At 40.7% G+C, this 15,469-nt stretch overlaps 1 protein-coding gene across 3 annotated transcripts in view; it reads right to left on the bottom strand.

Annotated features, from left to right (window-relative positions):
• Nucleotides 1-15,469, bottom strand: part of SYNPO2 (synaptopodin 2) — a 79,503-nt gene that overhangs the window by 8,508 nt on the left and 55,526 nt on the right. For 2 of the 3 annotated variants that reach the window (XM_031062001.1, XM_005427043.3), the window contains exons 3-4: nt 12,995-13,788; nt 7,622-9,807 (exon numbers count right to left, since the gene is read on the bottom strand). In XM_031062001.1, the coding sequence (XP_030917861.1) occupies nt 7,622-9,807; nt 12,995-13,788 (2,980 nt within the window). Of the gene's footprint in view, nt 1-2,861; nt 3,468-7,621; nt 9,808-12,994; nt 13,789-15,469 lie in introns of those variants that run through there. The other variant, XM_031062002.1, reaches the window with a different exon arrangement.

The raw sequence follows: 15,469 nt of genomic DNA, 5'->3' as shown, positions 1-15,469 counted from the left end.
GTAAATGCTACAGCTATTTTACAATTCAGCTTCCAAAAGCTTTGAAATAAAATGGGAAAATAATTTTTATTTGAAACTCTTGAAATATTTTACAGTAGACTAAAATGGGAATGAAGAAATTTGGTTAATGGCTGGGGAGGGAATCTCTCCTGTCTAACAACTAAAACCTTGTGCGTGGCTGTACTGAGATCAGGAATAGATTAAAATCACACAGTTCAGGCCTGATCCTGTCTTCCTCAAAGCTGTCTTGTCAGGACTTGATTCTGAAAATTTGTAGTGAATTTCAGGACTGGAATCTAATCTTTCTAAATTCAGATTGTTTCTAAATGTGGTGTTATTTCAGGTGAGAACAATCTTGTTTTCATCATTTGTATACAAACTAAGGAAGCAGTTACTGTCAGCCACCTCATGTAAGTTTTGTGGCAACTCATATAAGCTTTGTGACAGAAATTGTGAAAATTTTTGAGTTTAAAAATAAGGTCCTTTTTAGTTGTCAATTAATGGTAGAAGAGGAAAGTGAATTATTAGAATTAGGCCTTCACTACTGCAAAATGCCTGTGTGTTTAAAAACCTAAAGACTATTGCTAACTTGTCATAAATTATTTCGTTAGCTCACTTTGCACCTGTGCAAATGAAAGAAAGCCAGCTTTTCATTATCATTTAATCTTTATCCATATGTAGTTCTCTAAATACAGTACATTTAGGCCTACAGAAAGCAAATGTCTGACACTTTTGGCCATAGGCACCTCAAATTTCCTTGGAATAAACTGTTTTTTTTCTAGTAAGGAAGAATATTTGCTGCCACCTTCTGGATTTTATATTGCACAGCTACCAGTGCAAACTTGGCCCTATTTTCTGACCTTTCTACCTTGAGATGTGGTACCCGTGCCTGCTTTAGAACTGGTTTGACTTTGTGTCTGAATTGTCCCATATTTCAGTGTAAATGTCCCTGTGTGTGAACATTCACATTGAGAACTTTATGCAGGCTCAACAGGAGCACGGCCCCTATTCCAGCCCCAAATCCTGTAAGGTAGGAGGGTTTTAGTCATTCATTCCTACAAGTATCTGGCTGTTCGACCCCCTGTAACAGTGTACTCCATGATAGTATTCCAGGGGCTATTTTAGGTCTCAAAAAGCTTCCTCAAAGCAATGCAAGGGAAGTTGGAAGGTCAGCTGTTCCAAAGCTCTGAAATGAAAGCACCATTGCTCAGTGCTGATGCATTTTGATTAAATTTCAGGATTTCTCTCCCACCAGTGCCATTTCAGGGATTCATCTAGGAAATATTAGGGTTCTCTAACACAGGAGTATATTGTAAAAAAAGGTGGTTTTGTGGGTTGAAATTCATAGGTGGTCACTGAGGGTTCTCTTTCTGGAATTCCAACTGGAGGCTGCCAGCTGTTAACACTCACAGAGGGATGTTAAGGATCACATTGACAGAGTAACTGCTGCATGTGCTGCTGGGCTCTGGAGATGCCTTGAAGTGCCTTGAACTGGACACCCAGGGCCACAGAGTGCCCTGGTGTCAGTGCTGCTCAACCTGTGCATTATTTATTGATTCGTAGAATGCAGCAGTGCAAAGATGAACCCTGGCTGCTGAATGATTTGGGTGCTAACAGCAGAAATCAGTAAGAAAATAATTCAGAATGAAAGGCACCCTTTGAAGAGTGTGCATTGAGTAAGGAATGGTGCTGAGCACGGAATGATGTCAAAACAAAGCAGCAAAGAGCTGTTTGTCAGATGGGAATCCTTGCAATGATTGCAGATATTCTGGCCACACAAACCAAGGAGATTGGATTAAGCTGACACAGGCAACAAGAATTCCAAGTGCCTCGCTTTGCAATCCAAACAGCAGTGTTTAATATTGCTTTTCTCATAATTCTATATACACAGCGTCAGGTGCTTGCATCAGTTCCACTTCAGTACTCTAGGAAGAAAACCAAGTGTACCCAGATGCCAGATATTTTGCTTTTGTTTGCAGTAGAGAGCCATGTGCCAACAACAACCTGCATAGAGGGGTTGTGAGAAGTAGCATTCTCACAAATCAAAGCAAAAAATCACTAGCAGTTATTTGTGGGTTTTGAGGAAAAAAGAATCCTTCTTTTAAAAAATTGAAAATATTTATCCATAGGTTTATACTGTATGGAAACTTTTACTTATAAATGTGCTGAATTCTTTGCTTCTCAATCAGTTAAAGGTCACACTGAAACTGAATGTTGTGCTCCATGTCACCCTTTGTAATCCAATGTGCTCCCATGATTGGGAATGTATTTTACTTCTGTAATGTTCCTCTTTTTCTTCTGTTTGTTGTTTGTTCCTTAAAACCATTACAATCTGCTCTTTCAGATCTAGATGGAAACATCAAGAGAAACACTCTATCTGCTCAAGAGTCCAATCTTGACACCTATTTAGAAATGACCTGGTTATTTTCATAGCATCTTATCTTTGAATTGCCTGGAGTTATGAGGGGAGTCTCTGGTTTAAGATTTCTGTCTTTAAAATGTACAAAAGAATGAGGATTCTTGTATGAAAATGCTGGTTTTACATTAATTCCCCACAAAGGAAGCCTTCATCCAGATAGTTAAGCTGTAAATTCAGGAAGTTATTTCTCTCATAGCTGAGTTTTCTCAGCCTAAGGGAGTGTGCAGTTCTTATATTAACCCAGATGTTTGTGCAGGTTTCACATGCACTGCAATTAAAACGTTTGTCAAGATCATTACAATGAGGAATAGGTTTTTCCTTTAAATGATGTAGAGGATAACTGGAGACTTGATCAGCACACAAAGAAAAAGTCTTTCCCTGGCTTACTTAAGGAAGCAAATATTAAACCCATGGGATTACTGTCATATGGTTTGTCTTAGCTCATAAAGGAAGAGTTCAAGTCTGCATCTGTAGAGATCATTTCAACATAGAGTTTCAGGATTTTTTCTACTTTTTAAATCATTTGATGAAAACCTGAAGGGCTTCCTTTAGTAAGCAACCAGCCTGAAAACCACTTGTCGAACATAACTCTTGAGTGATCCCAACTTCTCCTTTATGTAATGGCATGCAAAAGTAATGTCTGCTGTAAAGTAAGACCAGTTGTTGTACTGGGTACTGTGAAGTTGTGATGGGGGCACCAAGACTGCCATGAAATTACCAGGCTCACATATTTTCCCAAAAGATCTACCAGCAGTGAGTTCATTCAGAGCTTGTGAATCCACAGGGTTTTGAAGATCTTGTCAAGTTTCTTCATCTTATAGTGTTTCCATTCCAAGCTGAGCAGAGCCATTACAAATACCATTATGCCAAGCTGTGTAATTAAGATTTGCACTTGCTGTGCCAAACCACCAAAGCAATCAATGCAATCCCAGCTGTTTGACTTCAGGTACAGAAAGTTGCATCATGTAAAAAGGTAAGACTGGAAGAGGGAACCTTTTTAGAACCAAAGGGTTTGGAATTTTAAAGCTAGCAAATCTGGAAAAGGATCCTGGAAAAAAGAGAGGAGAAACATTTTGCACAGTGTTAGTTGTTGTCATTTCCCTGCTGTTCCCCTGCCTCACAGTGTACAGAGCATTCCCCACTCCAGAACAGCTGGAGCAGCACACCAGGGCCAGGCTGGTCCTTTGCTAAGCTCTCCTCCTGGATACTTGATAAGCAATGCTCCTCCCAGATCCCATCATCAGGTGTGAAGTTTTCTTTATAACTGCTTGTCATCTTTTCTCAGAGTTCAACAAAAAAATTTCAGGAAATGTCTGGAAATAGTCAGCTGTCTCTATACGCAGAATAAATGAGGCCCTCTTGCTGCTCTTTTACCTTCATTATTTCAAAATCCTCTGACAGGTATTTTATCTTGTGTAGTCACTCTTTTTCTATGGAGTTTTGTCCCCCCAGCTTGCCTCCCTCTAATCCCAGTAATATTTTCTCTCAAAATTTATGCTTTGCCACTTAGCACTAATTTTTCTATCCGAACCACACACAAACTCCACACTTCCTACTTTTTTTTTTTTTGAGCTTGCTGGTATCTCAACCTCTTATTTTTTGTTTCTTCCTTAGGAGAAGAAAGCAAAAGAATGAGGCTTGCTTGTAAGAGATGGTAATGTTTATGTTATAAATGTTCCTACAGGAAAAATTCATTGAAATCTCTTTCTGGTTGTTTCATAATATATTTTTTTTTCTCAAGCAGGAACATGGTAAGAGTGGTTCCTCTAGAGAAGGGAGGAGGAGTTAAGCAGTTCTTAAGAAGAAGAGTTCTTCTTTAGTTCTTTAGTTCTAGTCGAAGAACTAAATTTTGTCTTTTATTTTTGCAGCAGAAATTTTAATTTTTTGTCTGAAAGCCATTCATCTCCAAAGCAAAACTTTCCAATTCAGTTATATAGCAGGATGTTTATAACTTAATCATAAATTGAAGATATGTTAACCCTTGATTGAGGTAGCTGTTTTTATGAAAAGGCTGTCTAGAATGTGAGATCAAAACTGGTGCATTATAATACTTCCAGTCTGTGCTAATTAAATGTGTTAAAATAGTCATAAAACATGTAAACTCCTCCTTTAATGTGAACATACTGGAAGTATTGCTATTGGACATGGCTTAAAATTCACTGTCAAATATGCTTCCATAGCAAAGATGACAATTGCATCTTGGCAGGCTGGCCATACTATATAAAATAATTCTAATAGCTTTTTCAGAAAACCATCTACAAAAGCTCAATGCCCTTTCCAAATGAAATTTCTGATGGCTCCTCTACACAAATAATTTTCTTGACATTTCAACTACATTTGACTTTAGCTTTTCATCTAGACCCATGATAATGAGCAGCTCAGCTTTCCTCTAAATATCTGCTTCACGAGAGATTACATCTTGGAAAAACCTGTAGGCAGAGCAGTCTTTTGAAATAGTAATAAGAATTAAAGACTTACCTGATTAGTAAAAAGAGCCTTGAAGCCAAGTTGGATGCAAGTCCCATGTGTGTAGGATGATGTGTATATAAGAAATTGAATTCAGAGCTGGGCTTTGCATGAGATTTTCGAAAGATCCAAACTGAGTTATGAGCACTAAAGTCATTGACACTTTTGTTTTTAACTGTTACTGGTGGTTTAAAAATCCTTCTGTCATTGTTCTAGGCCATATAAAATGCTTGTATTTGAATGCAAATGTGATCAAAATTCAGCTTTTCAGCATAGATGCACTTTCAAAGCTCCTGTGTCTCGGAGCCACAGGCATCAATACCAACACTTGTGGAGGAAGAACAAAGCTGCTATAAATCTCCTCCTTAGGGAAATACTCTTTTGGTGGTGGAGTGAACAAGTACAGAAGTATGATTATAATTTACAGATGTGCTTTACAGGAGGAGACTTAGCAAAAACATGGAAGGCAGTATGAGGCTGATTGGATTTCTGTGTCTCTTCATAGCATTACTTACCTTTGGCAGGGGATCTTTATTCTAAGTATATCCTGGTGTCTTAAAGTCTACCTAAAATAGTGTGTGCTACTCCAGATTGATCTTGGAAAGAGGGGGAAAAAGGAGGGAGCAAAGAGAAGAGGAAAGAGGTGGGGAAGGAGAGGGAGGAGCTTTTGTATTAAGAGACTAGCATAGGAAATAGACTTCCCCAAAAAGTAAACTGTCAGTCTGTACATGGAAGTGAAACAAAAAAAAAGCAGCCAAACCAAAGAAAAAAGCCACAAACAGGCAGAGAGGAAAGGGACAAGTTTAATGATAGAAGAAAAGTACAGGTATTGACAGTGGAAAACAGGTAGAAGGGAGATCTCCAAAGGACTAAAATATTGCTACTTTCTATTTCCAGGTAAATACAGTATAACAATTTCTTGAGTTTTCAAATTTTTTCCCCCTCTGAATATCCTATAATTTTTCTGAATTTTAAGGGGGAGATGGGCCCCTTGGTAATTTTCTTCTAAAGCAGTCATTATCCCAATCTAAAATTTAAAGGGGAGAGTAGAATTTCGGAGGTCCAAAATTCATAGGACTGTATTTTATTTGTTTGATTAGAGTTTGAATTCAGCCTACTTTCTTCATGTGCAACCAAATGCATTCTTCTCATCTTTGACTGCAGTTTGAGTTACCATAATGGGACCAAACTACAGAGATTTTGTTCATACTTAGGAATGTTTTCTTCATTGAGATAGATGGTTCTTCAAACCCTGCTACGATATACAAGGTCCATAATCTGGTCTGTAACTAGCTGAATGATAGTTTAAACAAATATGCCAACAAATTCTGCCACCTTTATTCACAGAGTTATGCTTTAATCTTTAGCTTCCCACCTGGGATGGATTTTGATTCCCTCAGTTGTGAGAAACAGCACCTTGTTTTAGCCCTAGCACCACTGATGCTGATGAAAGCCATGCTAAACTACTCAGATATTTGCTCTAGATTTACTGCAGGATTATACAGTACATTTCAAGATCACAGGCTCTTAGTAGCAGTATTTCAATCCTTAGTCCCCAATATGACAAGTAAAAGATAAAAGACCAGAGTAAAAAGATTTAAAGTGTGAAGAAGCACTGTGGAGGCCCAAGAGAAGAAAATTAAATGTGTACAAGAGGCCAGTAGGAAGACATGGTCATAATCATGATTTACAGGTAATTTCTGTGGCACAGAGTACTCTGGGAGCAAGAATCAGCACTCTACACTATAGGCAGCCCTCCAGTCTTCAGTCACTGTGCTTTCACAAGAAACTGGCTCATTACATTGCAGCTGCAAAACGCAGCTCACCTCTCTGACTGCTCAATAATTTTGATTTACAGGCTTCTCTCATACTTGTTGAGTTCAAGGCAAACTCTGGCTAAAATTATGCCTGCATGTAGGATGTGAAATTTCCCCAAAATGGGAAATTTTAAGCAATTTGTCCAGCTGTCTTTCCACCTCTTTTTAGTCTTCATAACACTCCAGCATCTCTTATAGCACGTTCTCTGTGAAATCACAGAGGCAATTCATGATTTTGGATCACAGCTGATCCACATAGCTTACTAGCTAAGCCCCTGGCTGATCAATCAGATTGCTGTGGAAGGACCTTCGAGCCAGGACAGATTCTGAGTGAATTCCATGAGGCTCTGTGCAGGCCAAAGGTCTATCCAGTTGTGTTCTGCTAGTGATCAGTCAGAGTCTAACACTGTATCTATTTTATGCTGTGTCAATAATACATATTACTATTAGTTAATAAGGCACTTCTTTAAAAAAAAATAACACCAAAGTCCTCTAATCCCTAGGTCATTAGAACACAGTTGGGGAGAGGGACAGGAAGAAAGCTGTTCTCTGTTAATTTGACATACCAGGAATATTGTTCACTGTTTCTGTTGTTGTAGTCCTAAAGCAAAAACCTAGTGTCCTGCTCACTTCATGCAATGGCACCTCTCCATTTCAGGGTGTCATCTCTATGAAGCACCTGATAAAATGCATAAATGTGCTAAAAATTTTAGATCTATTTTGATTCCTTTAAAAAGTTCAAATATTTTGGACCCAGATTTGAGGTGATACATCTGACATTCTTAAGTAAGCTAAGGAATACCACTGGCACAATCTGTGTGCCAGGTGACCACTGCAAACCAGTGACTGCAAGCAAAACGGACACTAAGTTTCTGCTTAGAAACCAGGTTTACTCTCGAATAACCGATGGCTTCCACACCTGTGCAGTGACACCAGCTTTCTTGGCTGAAAATTTTGGCCTCGGAGCAGTAAACAAAGAGGACGTGGTGGTTTCAGGCTTAGAAAAGGCAGAGTAGCTCGTGGGTGAATATGATTCATTCCCTGTGAGAGAGGCGTTGGACGGGAACAAAGGCTGGGACCCGTAGGCTGGCACGGAGTACACCGAGGAGGGCCGGGCCCTCGTGGGAGAGCCAGCACCAGGTGGAAGGTAGGTGGGTAAAGGCAGTGTTTGCTTTGAGGGGGACAGCTTCGATGTCTGCTTCAGGGCAAGGCTTTCCTTAGGAGGCTGGAAAGTAAATAAAGATGGATCAAGTTGATAAGGTTGATGTTTCATGATATCCAAAGCATTGAGACCTTTCTTAGGTTTTCTTTTTGTGTTTTTGGTAGCAGCAGGGGCCTTAGAGGAAGGCTTGGTAGCAGCAGGAGGGTAAGACGGGCAGTGGATGGGATTATAAGCGACGGGTGGAGGTGCTCGGACGTTAGATGAATATTTCCAAGAAGCTGGTAAAGATGGAGTTGGAGATGCTGCTCGTGCCATGTTTGCCTGCACAGTCTCTGAATCTACCACATACTTCTCCATTCGGGAATGCCTCCTGGCAAATAGCTGTGCTCCTTTCCCACTCATAGCTGGTGGCATCTCGAAGGGAGGCTTTGTTTCCCCAGAGCTTGGGGTGACTGGTGTTGCCTTGGGGGCAAGGTTTGGACTCGCCAGGCTGGCCTGAGGCCCTTTGAAAGGACCAGCAAGGTCGAGAGTGCTTGGGGGATGGACAGGAGAATGAGGATACTGTGGAGATTTGGGTGGTGCAGGATATGCTGCCTGAGGTGAGGCTGGTGCTGGGAAAGAAGGAGGCTTGTTGGAAGCTGCAGCTGAAGGTGACCAAACCGGTGAAACTGGAGAACTAGCAGAAGGAGACACCTTGAGTAAAGGCTTTGGAGCAACAGGAGGAGGGGCCTTTTGTTTAGATGCTTGAGTCTGCATGAAATTGCAAGCTTCTGCTCCCAAACTGAGGTAGTCTTCTTCGGGTCCTGACTCAAAACCAGCTCCGGTCCCTTTTTTGCCCTCTGCATTGTGTACAAGGGACAACAGGGCAGGATTAGGACTTACTTTGGGCGCGTCTTTGAAATTGAACATAGGTTTGGAAGTGCTTCTTCTCTTTGCCTCCTGCAGTATCCCAGTTCTTTTGGCTGGCACAGCAATCCTTTCATCCCTGGACGCGATGTGTTCCGTGGGCTCCGTGGCTGCCCAGGCGGGCGGGGCAGCCTTGCTGGCCACAGGAGCTGAGACTGGTCTGTAGAAAGCCTCAGCTGGTGGGCTGACAGAGCAGTAAGGAGGTGGTGCTGCTGCATCTGAAAGGGGACTGGTGACATTTCTTACAGGTGAAAATGGTGCAGCTGCTCGGTTTTGAACTCCAGAAGGGAAGGGTTTTGCTGTTTTATTCAAAGATGCTGCCTTTTGAGTTCCAGAGGACTGAAAAGAGAGGTTTGTGCCAGGTGCTAAGCCAAAGCCATTTTGTTGTACAACTTTGCTGTGATTCTGGCTCATGTCTGTGTAGCTTTTGCTCACGCAGCTCTGCTGTCTTGACATTTCCTCCTCTTTTGATTGATAGATGGAAGAGCTCACTTTCTGGAAGTTCTCTGTCACGGTGCTTTCCCTGTGCTCCTCTGTCTGCACTGTGCTTGCCTTCATCTCCTCTTGCTCCGCCGTAATCTGATCCATCCTCTGCCGCCTCTTGGCAAACATGAGGGCCCCTTTCCCTGTGCTGTCTGCAAGCGTCTGCATCTCCTCTCCACTTTTTGTCTTCTTTTCCACCTCAAGCAGACCACTGTCCCAGTCAAATGTCACGATCTTGCCGTCCTTGTCAATGTCAGAGAAAAAATCTTCATCTATTTCTGACTCACTTGTTGCAAGCAAACTCACTTCAAAAGTGTTTTCCTTGTCCCCCTCTTCACCTTCACCCTCTTCCTCCTCGTCCTCGTCACGTTCTAACTCCCCAGTCCCGTAGCTGACTAAAGTGTATTTCCTCGCCCTTTGGCGGCGCTTCTTGAACATCAACACCCCCTTGGAATTGGGGTTGGGAGCTGCTGTCAGCAGCAGTGCAATGCTTTTACATTTAGATTTGGCTTCTTTCACCTGCTTCTCCGACAGGCTCTCACTTCGTCGGAGCCCTGGGGAAGGAATCAGAGTGCACAATTAATTCATGCAGCCCACCAAACTGCAAGGAGATTTACAAGTGCATTTTTCTGTACTGAAATTTATTAAATATGAAAACATTTCTTTTGTATGGAAAGTTCATTATACTTGAGTTTTTGTCACAATATCAGATGGGTTATAAATGCCATACCCAATGTGCCTTGGAGACACACCCATGCAAGTTCAAAGACTACATTGCTTTCATTAGAACTCTCTTAGCTCAACAGGAACATTACACACATCTTTATTTCTAACATTCTTAATTTTTATTCCCAGCACCAACAGGCAGGTGATATTTTCTCATTTATCCAGCTTCTGGTCTGGTATTTTCCACGTATTTGACTACAAGTTCCTAGGCTTACAGCAGCCATTCCCAGCCAGGCAGGCCCATGACTCCTTAATGTCTAAGACCAAATGAAACTGAGCAGATTCTGCCTGACAGTGGCAGCAGCTTCTGCCATTTAAGTGCTTCTTTTACTCCTGTAAATTGCAAACTTGCTAAAAGTCAGTATGCTACTGTGTATTAGCTGTTTAAAAGCACGTATACATCCAGAAGGGCATAGACAGAAAATATTAGCATTAGCTTTCAGCCCCTTGGTAGATGTGGGAGTTTGCCCATGGTCTGCAATGAAAGCAGGTTTCAGTCTTTAAACAAGCATTATTTGCCTGAAATATAAGTTCTGTAAGATATGACATATACAGAATATTTATTTTGGAAATGTGGCAAGAGTAAATCCACATTTAAGAACAGAACCAAGGAGACTCAACTAACTTCTCAAGGTTATTCACTGGAGTAACAATGACAGTATTTTCGAAAGCATAAACTACTGGTTTTCTTCAGGTCATGTGAAAGAGGAACAGAAGCAGCTGCAAGGCTGATGGATGCACTGGACATCAGTGTGACTGCTTCCTTGTAATGGGACATGAAGCGTGTCCCTCATGGGGCAATGGTAGTCAGGTGGTGTCCCTGCTGCTTTCTCTTCCTTGTACTCTACCACTGAACCTCATCAATTACAGCCTCAATAGCTCCTCCCTTCAAAAACCTGGAATTTAAAGCTATTCCTGACTAAATCTATAGTCACAAGGAAAAAACATGCCTCTGATAAAAGTAAGTTATTTAGTATCTTTTTCTGGCATAAATAAAACAAACTTTTTAAAGAAAGCCATGCCCTGTGTTTTCTAGTCATGATCCTTTTAGCCATGTCAGTAGATGGAGTCTGATACTTCTCCTATTAAAGACAATTGGAGTTTTGCCATTATGCCAGATGACTGCATAACTGGACCAATGGTCCTCACAAGAATCTATAAAAGAGAAAAGAGCATGGCACCCAAACCAGCAATTTGTAATATTTTATTGTTGGAGAGCGGGATCACAAAATCTGTTGCTCAGTCCTGTGACAATCCAATTACTTACAAGAGTCACTGAAGGTATTTTCCAAAACTATGGGTTTTAGTGTTGGAATGCTTCCTATTCAGGTAAATATAATCTGAATAATATTATTCAGATTATTATAATATATTATTACAATTACTATTATTAATAATATTATTAATATATTAATATCAATATATTACTATAATAATTATTATATTATTATATATAATAATATATTCAGATTAATATAATATTATAATAGAAAATTTCTGCTAAAGAGATCATAATAAAAGTTCTCCTCTAGTTCAGACTTAAATGCATAATAACTTCTCTTTTTGCAGAAAACATGCATAGTGCTTGCTGCACACAGAGCCTTCTCTAGGCTGGGCAATTTGTCTTTTCTAATGTGTAGACAGGTTAGTAGTAGTAATAATAATAATAATAATTAAAAATCGTAGTAAATCAGTTGTTCCTAAGCATAATGACCTGCCACTAGTTTATTAGAAACTGAGATTGTCATAGTTGACATGGAAAAAGGACAGGATTTCTTGAAAGAAGAGTTTATAATGTAAAAAGTAGTTCATTCTTTGTACGTTTTCCTTTTAAGACAGGCACTGCAAGTAATTCCCTAAGAAATGCAGGTACAGTCCCACAGTTAGTTCTGACTTTGCAGCCAAAATGTGAAGCATGTGCACTTTTCTTTTATACTTCATTTAATATGCCCTAAATATGTGGGTTGCATACAGACACTTAGGCATAAGTAACTGCCTAATCCACTTGCCAATGAGACACAAATGGTTATCATGCTAAAAATATGCTTCTAGTGGAATTAGCAGTGGGTTAGCAGAGGAGTTCCAACACTGCATATGAAATAGTTTGTTGCTACAGTATCTCACTGCACACATTCAAGCACCTTTGACATACTGCTACTAAATCCCCAGACAGGATTCTTCACATTGCTGGGAAGGAGCAAGCAACCAATAGAAAGCTCTCAGATGAATAAAATAACAAAGAAATAAATAGATTAATTAATAAATAATACACCTCTACACCCAGTTAATCAATATTGCCTCCAGTGGCAAGTTTGCTTCCATGTAAACTTCTTGGACACATTTTGAAGCTGACCTCTGGGTCTGGGAGTGAGGACAAATAACATGTTCACTTTACAGTCTAGAGAAGGCTGACAAAACCAAAAGGATCATGTAACAGTTATACACATGCTGGTGTCCGTCAAAATCTCTTCTGCAGACAACATCAAGCTTTGCTGCTAGACTTTTTTATTAACTTTTCAAAGCAGTGGCATGGCTTTGGTTTTAGATGATGCAAATGACAACGCAAAGCTTTTGCTATAAAAGGAGAAAGCCACAGGATTCACTTAGACATGTGCAAGCAACTTGCTCTTTTTGTTAATATTTTACAGATTGCCACTGAATATGAGTTAGAAGACCAACAGAGTTCAGCCCTTTCAGGAGATGTAAGTATTTTTAGTTGGACAAAGTCATGAGTTAATTTCAAAGTGGAAGTCTACTAAGCAAAGTTATTCAGCGCAGTTAAGGCATGGGTGCACTCTTGGCTCATCACCAGGAGCATTGTATTACCCTGAAAAAATACATAAAGCAAGAACAGAAACATCATTTAAAAGAAAAAGAGAGAGGGAAAGTTAAAAAACTGCAGAAAAAAAAATCTCTAAACATTTTTTTTCCTAATGCATTCTAAAACCTGAGATTTTATCCAAATCTACAAAGGATGCCTCCAGGCAGTGCAAATATTAGATGGGACATACTCACTTGCGTGCCTTGCCCTGTGCTTGAGAGGTCTGTGTTCCTTTTCCGAGTGCTTGCTGTCTTCTCCCTGCACTGCGGCTTCTGCTGAGATTGCAAAGGAGAGGAGGGAAGGAGGTGCTTCTGACTGCCCTCCTTCCACTTGAGAATCAACACACCCCCTTTCAGACGGAGACCTGGGTGCTTCCTTCTCCCTGTCTGAGCAGTCCAGGATCACCTCCACCCTGGGGATAGATGGAGCTGCACTTTGGATCCTCTTGACCTCCTTGCTGCTGGAAAAGTGGACTACTTTGTTTGACCACTGGATGTTGCCCTCCTTCACAGCCAGGGGAACTGCGATGAGGGGGCTGCTCCCGCCCTGCTGTGCACTGGGGCCTCTGCCTGAAGGGGGGAACTTCTCTGCCCCCAGGAGAGTCACAGCAGGAGTACTGGTGGCCTTGTGGCCGTCATTTGAGAGGGACACTTGCAGCTCAACCATGGCACCTGGCCCTTCTTCTTCTGCCACCCCTCTGACACCAGCCTCGTCTGTCACGATCACTTTAGGGGTGGCTATCACTTTAGGAGGAATTCTGTGGCTTTGTGTGGTCTCTTGTTTTGTTTCAGTAAAGTGTGTGTTGCTTTCTGCTGCTCCGTGGTGAGTCCCACTGTAAATCTCTGTGATGCATAAATCTTCGTGGGGTATCTCTTGCTCTGTGTTCATTTGCAGTGTGGTGTTCTCCCCATAGTCCTCAATTTTTATGTTCTCGTGTTTCCCATTTTCTCTTTCAGCATTCAAGGTTTCATTTATTCCACTGGAGGATCTGCACATACAAAAACAATTCAAGAAATTAAGCTGCTGTAAGCACAGCCATTGTAAATAGAGTTGCAAAAGCAATTTCTGCACAGTATTTCTGCACCCAAATTAATTGTGGCACCTTCTAGCAGGTCCATTTAAATAGAAGAATTTTCCCAGAATGTAGATGTCTTAAATAGAAGCATCTTGTATCTTTCAGAATTTTTCAACTTAGCAATGCAGTAAGAAGGAAATTGCATTACTCTGGTAGAGCTATGACCCCACTACTAAGCTAAAATGTGGAATTGTATCTTTCTTAACATCAGCGTGCTTTCAAAGACAGATTTCTGTTACAGGGTTTCCAGAGAAATGCTGCTGAGACTTTTGAGACAATACTTCTTCATATTTCACATGTCTGTGAGAAAACTGACTTTGCATGACACCACAGGAGTGGCCCATTTTTGGCTCTGTAGCCACTCCTGCAACTGTTTTAGGCACCATCCTTACATGTGGTTCCTGTCCCAAATCATTCACTCTCTAAGGAATAGAGAAGTACTGGATAAGGATCAGAGGGAGGGAAATGAATATTTGAAATACACATTCGAAGAATTCCTGAGAGGATCATCATCCTTATATATAATGGATTAATTGAAATATTCTGGGCCTATTCTGGTGATCCAACAAAAAAGGGTAGTGGACCTATACAATATTCCCTACCTATTTAAAAATAAACTATTTCCAACTGGAAAATGTTGTTCTCACTTACACAACCTACAATATATGTCAGTGTAGGTCCTTTTTCTAAGCTATTAATTCCTGTGGCACAGTTAAGATTATTTACTGCTCTTATGACACCTGGTGCACTCTTTAGCACCTTCTTTCAGTACTCTGGACCATACTGAGTACTATTAATTTAAGGAGAAATCTTCTCTGCACAGCAAGGCTGCAATTATTTAGAGTTTCTATCTGCTAGAAGATAGCAAAGCACTTTTTCAAATGAGGGAAGTGGTAGGTGTCCTCAGTAAAGTATTAATATCAAGTACTAGGGAGGTTTTTGAGATCAAAAGCAGCCCTGGCTATTCTGAAACTTTGGAACTCCCTAGAAATAAAGGTTGGAAGAAGCAGCAGAAGGAATGAATCTGTCAGTGTGCTGAAGAAACCTCAATATCGCTTGCTTTTCAGGCATGCAGCTCACTGTTTGTGGCAGCCTGGCTCTGCCTCAAATAGCACGAGAGGTGTAACATCCATTTCACCACATTTGGGGCTTGGTAAAGGTCAGGCAGATTTTCATTTAGGGAGCTTCTTGTGAGTGCTGCTGGATCCCATCGGATGGTGCTGCTTGGATGATCAATTGTAGTGCTCCCGAACACAGATAAATTACAGAAATCTGTAAACATTTCCTTCTAAGATATGGACTGGGGGCTGGGCCAGCTAAATGTTAGCCTTTATTGGTAGTTGAATGATTGTGTGTATGTGTGGGAGAGAAAGATTTCCACCTTAAAAGGCCCTTGCTACGTATGGATATACTTCTACTCTATATAGACATGATTGTGCATCCTGTGTCAAAAGGCAGAATACTGATTATGATTTCTTATTTGTAGTTTCAGATTCTGTTTTGTCAAATGATTGTTTCTGTTTCAGGCCTTCCCAGCTCACTGCAGGAACAACAGCCCTGGTGTAATTCCAGGAAGGAAGCAGAACTCCTGGAG

The sequence above is a fragment of the Geospiza fortis genome, unplaced genomic scaffold (assembly GCF_000277835.1).
Source record: "Geospiza fortis unplaced genomic scaffold, GeoFor_1.0 scaffold636, whole genome shotgun sequence".
Classification (NCBI taxonomy): Eukaryota; Metazoa; Chordata; class Aves; order Passeriformes; family Thraupidae; genus Geospiza; species Geospiza fortis.
The sequence above is the reverse complement of the archived record's forward strand: the minus strand, read 5'-3'. Positions and strand labels throughout refer to the sequence as shown.